The sequence below is a fragment of the Lipotes vexillifer genome, unplaced genomic scaffold (assembly GCF_000442215.2).
Source record: "Lipotes vexillifer unplaced genomic scaffold, Lipotes_vexillifer_v1.1 scaffold1593, whole genome shotgun sequence".
Lineage (NCBI taxonomy): Eukaryota > Metazoa > Chordata > Mammalia > Artiodactyla > Lipotidae > Lipotes > Lipotes vexillifer.
In genome coordinates this window covers 275,366-282,091 of record NW_006781966.1, presented here as the reverse complement: position 1 = coordinate 282,091, position 6,726 = coordinate 275,366, and the positions used below count along the sequence as shown (strand labels likewise).

The 6,726-nt window shown below is 40.9% G+C and overlaps 1 protein-coding gene across 1 annotated transcript in view; it reads right to left on the bottom strand.

Annotated features, from left to right (window-relative positions):
• ARHGEF9 (Cdc42 guanine nucleotide exchange factor 9) overlaps positions 1–5,743 on the bottom strand; it is a 348,163-nt gene extending 342,420 nt beyond the window's left edge. The window contains exon 1 of the mRNA XM_007454889.1: positions 5,683–5,743. Within this exon, the coding sequence (XP_007454951.1) occupies positions 5,683–5,731 (49 nt within the window). The 5' untranslated portion in view covers positions 5,732–5,743. The remainder of the gene's footprint in view (positions 1–5,682) is intronic.
• Between the last annotated feature and the right edge of the window lie 983 nt (positions 5,744–6,726).

Sequence of the window (6,726 nt, the reverse complement as noted above, 5' to 3'; positions counted from 1 at the left end):
CCTCCTGCATCGGCAGGCGGACTCTCAAGCACTGCGCCACCAGGGAAGCCCGGTTACCTTATCTTTGATAAAGGAGGCAAGAATATACAGTTGAGAAAAGACAGCCTCTTCAATAAGTGGTGCTGGGAAAACTGGACAGCTACATGTAAAAGTATGAAATTAGAACACTCCCCAACACCATACACAAAAATAAACTCAAAATGGATTAAAAACCTAAATGTAAGGCCAGACACTATCAAACTCTTAGAGGAAAACATAGGTAGAACACTCTATGACATAAATCACAGAAAGATTCTTTTTGACTCACCTCCTAGAGAAATGGAAATATAAACAAAAATAAACAAATGGGACCTAATGAAACATAAAAGCTTTTGCACAGCAAAGGAAACCATAAACAAGACCAAAAGACAACCCTCAGAATGGGAGAAAATATTTGCAAATGAAGCAACAGACAAAGGATTAATCTCCAAGATTTACAAGCATCTCAATAACAAAAAAAAACAAACAACCCAATCCAAAAATGGGCAGAAGACCTAAATAGGCCTTTCTCCAAAGAAGATATACAGGATGCCAACAAAAACATGAAAGAATGCTCAACATCATTAATCATTAGAGAAATGCAAATCAAAACTACAATGAGGTATCACCTCACACCGGTCAGAATGGCCATCATCAAAAAATCTAGAAACAATAAATGCTAGAGAGGGTGTGGAGAAAAGGGAACACTCTTGCACTGCTGGTAGGAATGTGAATTGGTACAGCCACTATGGAGAACAGTATGGAGGTTCCTTATAAAACTACAAATAGAACTACCATATGACCCAGAAATCCCACTATTGGGCATATACCCTGAGAAAACCAAAATTCAAAAATGGTCATGTACCAAAATGTTCATTGTAGCTCTATTTACAATAGCCCGGAGATGGAAACAACCTAAGTGTCCATCATTGGATGAATGGATAAAGAAGATGTGGAACATATATACAATGGAATATTACTCAGCCATAAAAAGAAACGAAATTGAGATATTCGTAGTGAGGTGGATGGACCTAGAGTCTGTCATACAGAGTGAAGTAAGTCAGAAAGAGAAAAACAAATACCATATGCTAACACATATATATGGAATCTAAGAATAAATAGTTCATGAAGAAACTAGGGGTAAGAGGGGAATAAAGACACAGACCTACTAGAGAATGGACTTGAAGATATGGGGAGGGGGAAGGGTAAGCTGTGACAAAGTGAGAGAGTGGCATGGATATATATACACTACCAAACGTAAAATAGATAGTTAGTGGGAAGCAGCCGCATAACACAGGGAGATAAGCTGGGTGCTTTGTGACCACCTAGAGGGGTGGGATATGGAGTGTGGGAGGGAGGGAGACGCAAGAGGGAAGAGATATGGGAACATATGTGTATGTTTAACTGATTCACTTTGTTATAAAGCAGAAACTAACACACCATTATAAAGCAATTATCCTCCAATAAAGATGTTAAAAAAAATACTCAGGAGTAAACTTATCCAAGGAGTTGAAAGGCCTGTACTCTGAAAAGTATAAAATATTAATGAATGAAATTGGAGATGATAAGAGGAATGAAAAAATATCCAGTGCTCTTGGATTGGAAGAATTAATATTGTTTAACTGGCCATAGTCCCCAAAGCAATCTACAGATTTAATATAATCCCTAACAAAATACTCATGACGTTTTTCATAGAACTAGAACAAATTATCCTAAAATTTATATGGAAACACAATATACCCCAAAGACATAAAAAAGAATGAAATATTGCCATTTGCAGCAACATGGATGGACCAGAGAGTATTATTCTTAGTCAAATAAGTCAGAGAAAGAAAAGTACTCTATGCTACCACTTATATGTAAAATCTAAAAAATAATACAAGTAAATCTATATGCAAAACCGAAATAGACTTACAGACATAGAAAACAAATTTGTGGTTACCTAAGGGGAGAGCAATAAATTAGGAGTATGAGTTCAACAGATACAAACTGTTATATATAAAATAGATAAGCAACAAGGATATACTGTATAGAATAGGTAATTATACCCATTATCTTGTAATAACCTAGAATGGAATCTAATCTGCAAAAATAGTAAATCGCTATACTGTACAACTGAAACTAACATAGTACTGTAAATCAACTATATTTCAATTAGAAAAAAGAAAACCAGTAACAGAACTTAAGTCTTCTGACATCTGGCTCAGTTATCAAACATGTCTAAATGATACCATCACCACAGAAATACTCAAATAATGGGTAAAGACACCTCAATTTATTCTTACCTTGTCAGAGCCAGTGTCTTGCTTACGACTGCTTACAACTTGCCCCAGAGTGTTAGGTTCTTCTTGCTGTAGCTCCAACACCCTAGGTCAGCACCAACCCAGTGCTACCCCTACTGAGAGGGATAGGTCCTCAGTGAGAAATGTCACTGCCAAAACAGGCCTCTAAGTCAGCCAAACTTCAAGAGATTTGAGCACAGCTCAGCAAATATGCGGGATGATGTGATAAGGGTAATGCTTGCATGGAGTCTACTTCTGGGATTCTGGTCCTTTCAAGTAGGAACCCCTCCTACTTCATTTAGAAACTAAATCTTACCATTGTAAAGCTATTATACTCCAATAAAGATGTTAAAAAAAAAAGAAAGTAAATCTTGACTTCTAATATTGCCATCAACAGATATATATGGATTATCAACTATGTTAGGGGCCTGGACAGGTGCAAGACATAACTCATATTTCTAACTTTTTATTGTTATTGCTATTACTATCATTCCTATCTAGTTGTATAGCACCTCAGAGCTTATAAATCACTTTTATGTTTGTTACTCCTTTTGAGATTTATAGCATTGCCTGTGAGGTTCAAATTATTATCCTAATATTACAGAAAAGAAAACTGTCTCAAAGTAGTAAAGTGATTTATTCCAGGTCACACAGCTAATAAGTGACAGGGCCAAGAGTCAAATCCTGATATATGTGACTTCAAAATTTTTGCCCTTTCCAGCACACCAGGCCATCAGAAGGAAAACTCCACTGACTTTCTAATTTTGTTCAGTAAATGTTTGTTTCTTGAGTGAGTAAGTGAGTGAGTGATTGAATGAATGAATGAATAATGAGAGGAAGTAGCTCATGTACTAAGGCAAATTCAGGTTGGGCCCCACAGTGATGTATGTGTATGTGCATGTGGGGTAAGATCTTGGGCATATGGAATTGGTAGAGGGCAGTGGGGAGAAGGAAACTGCCATCACTGCATACCCTACAAGCCAGAAACTGTGGCAGGGACATTTATAGATTCTGTTTCACTCAATCCTCATAATGATCCAATGAGTCAGAGGTTATCCAGCATCTCATTCCTCAGATGGTGAAACTGATGTCCAGAGAGGTTATGCAGCTTGCCCACAGTGGCAGAACAGAAATTTGAACCTGGGTCTGTTCAACTCCAAAGCTGATTCTCTTTCCACTATAATAGTCTGCTTTGGGAACCTCCTGATTGCAAGGTGAGAGGAAGGAGCCTGTAGGAGTGTTTATAGAGAAAGATGGAAGGACAGAGACTGAGCACTAAAAAACAAACTGAAGTCCTTCAGGCCCTGAGCAATGTGGAAGTAAAACAGGTACTAAACATAATGGGAATGGGATCCTTGGCTCTCATTGCCATCAAGGTCAGGGTTATAAGAGGAGCTGAATGACAGTGGGCTTCCCAAATGAGATCCTGATGTCATCCTCCTCCCTAGGGATATTTTTAACCCAAGTGTCTGTTTGGGACCTTGAGAAGCAAAGCTGCAACGTGGGAGCCACTTATATCCCTGAGGTGACAGTGGCTGCTGAGGTGATGGCAGGATCTGTGCCAAACTCAGGGGTATATTTTCCCACCCATGGCTCATAAATAAGCCCAGAGCAGTCCACAAGGTAGCTATTAACCTAAACTTTGCCAGGCCCTCCCCTAAGGGACTGTTATTTACTGTTAACAGTCAAGAATGTGGTGGGGGTGGGGCACTCTGATGCACTTGGCAGTGGAGTGGTAGCAGCTGTTAAAAAGCCTCTGAATAGCTAGGGGGTTGGGTTCATTTCCTAAAAGGGAGGGAGGAGGGAAACAGCTGTGACCAGATCCCCTGCTTTAGGCCCCCTGGCCTGATCTCCCTGAGGATTGCACGTGAGTGCCTTATTCTCAGGCAGAGGACATAGAAAATATGGCAGGCTGCTGCCTTGATGACTTGATTTGTGCCCACCGCCTGAAGTCTTCTTAAAGGGGAAGGAAGTGGCTGGCAATTCCAGTACAGGTGAGCTTGAATGGAAGCAAGGCTTGGAATTCCAATGTTTAAGACTTTGCTCTAGAACTGGAGTAAAATCACATTCTGACATGGCTGAAACTCAGGAGGTTGAAGCCCCCAGTCATAACTCCGTTACTGACTTATGACCTTGAGCAGGTTCCTTCCCCTGTCTGAGGCTATTTCCCCATTCATAAAACAAGAGGACTGAGCAACCTCTAAGGACCTTCCTAGCTTTTACAGTGAAGGATTAGCTCCCTTCAGAATTCTTCACTCTTGCCTTTTACCATCTCCCTGGCTTCTGGGGATTTCTGAGAGATGATGCTACAAAAGACCCAAGCATGCAATTTCTTTGGCTCCTACCTTCCTGGAATTCTGGCAAGGAATTTCTGGGTGGAAATAAGCTCCAAGTCAAAGCATCCCACATGTCCTCCACACATGGAGTAAGGAGAATAAAAGAGAAAAGTAATGTCACGTCCAGAGAAGCTACAGAGACTTTGGGGTTGAGGGAAACTTTGGGTCATGGGGAAGTGGGATCAAGGTTCCCAGAGCTTGTAGACACTACAGAAAACTTTGGAAAGGAATGTTGCAAGGTCTTGTGTGTCCTTAGCATTCTTGCAAAATATGTTGCTGTATACAGGACTGGGGGTGGGACCTGTTAGGGGACTGTTAGTGTGTGGTCTAAGGTCCATGTGCAAGAGAGCATTGATTCTCCCATTTGTAGCAGGTGATGAATCTTTACTTGTGAGTGACAAGAGTCTGGCAGGCAGGGCCAGTGAGCTGAGTTAGAAAGGATGTACCCTGAAGCTCTGGGAGGTAACTGAGGTGTTGACTGGGGGAATTCTCTGCGTTTTGAGTGAGGTAAATGAAGGCTGCCTTGAGCCTTGAAGGGTTTTCCATGGTCAGTGGTCACTGAAGCTGGGAAGGACCTGGGACCCACAGAGAGTAAGTCTAAGTAAGATGCAAGAGAGAGGGGGCTAGAATGACCTCATGGGAGGTGGAAATAATGGGACTGGTCCATTTGAGGCCAGGAGGAGGGTGTATATCATTGTGAAAAGGATGAAGAGGAGGAACTAGAGTTTATGAGACCTGGAAAGTATTGGGTACACAGGTCCTGGGGGAAAAATGAGGATTTGAGAAGATGGGATATTTGAGTGCATTGAGATAAAAGTCCCTCGAATAAGGATATTTGCATTTTATTGATAAAAGAAGAACATGGAGAGGGAAAATCTACACCCAGGCATTGCTAACAGTGAATTTTCAAGTGCCAATAAGGAAGAGTACTAGGGAACTGGGAGGAAGGATTGTAGAAGAAGTAGGGTAAATGTCAACACAATCTGTCTATGAATGAGGCCTGCCTGGCATGTCCCACCTCAGAAACAACAGCATTAAAAGCATACCTATGCAAAGCTTCCTGGGTCTCCTCCAGCCCACTTGATCCAGCTCCATGGGGATCCTCTGTGAAATGGGCAGAGAGTGGCATTTTTCCAGAAGGATTTTGAGTGGTGAAGTTCTTGGTGATGGTTCAGCTGGGCGAAAGAAAGCCTGCAAAGAAAACTAATCAGGATCAGTTACTCAATGGGGGTGGTGAGTGGGCCAACACTTGGCTTAAACAGCAGGACTTCCAATTTGAAATATCATCTAGTCCAGCCACCAAATTCAGGCAGGGTTACCATGTATCATCAATAAATGCAAGCAAAGATCCAACTACCAAGAACCTAAAAGACATCAGGGAGTGGAGAAAAGGAAAATAAAGCAACTGATTTAAAGAAAATGGCTTCTATTTGTTTTTCCTTTCTTGGGCATTTTTTGTGTGTTTGGTTAGTATTGGGATGGAGAACGTGAGAATTCTGCATCTGCTATAGACTTTAACCTTTACTCAATGTGAGACCTGGGCAAGTTAATTCATCTCTCTGAGTCTCAGTTTCCTCATCTGCATAGAAGGGATTGTGATAATACCTACCTTGCAGAGTTACTAGGATCAAGAAATGAGATAATGCACATAAAGCACATAGCAAAGTACTTTAAAAAAAGAGAATGTGTATGTGTGAAAAAGTAAGAATGAGAAAGAGAGAGAAGGAGAGGGAGAGAGAGAGAGAAAGAGAGAGAGAGCAAGAGAGAGAGAGAGAGAGAGAGACTGATTGAGAGAGAGAGAAACCTTCTGCCAGAAGCACATCTTAGCTAAGACCAAGTCTAAGTCCTCTCCTTTGATATCAACATAACCAGCTGTTTTCATCCCCAATCCTTTCTTTTCCAAATTCCTGACCTTCAAGTGGTAAAAGAGGGAAGTAACTAACATCTGTGAAATATCTGTATAGCATCTGTTATGTATCAGATACCCTGCTGAGTATATTTATGCATACTATCTCATTCAGTCTTCACAACTACTCTGTAAGGTAGATAGTAGCCCATTTTACAGTAAGGAAACCAAAGGTCAGAAAGAA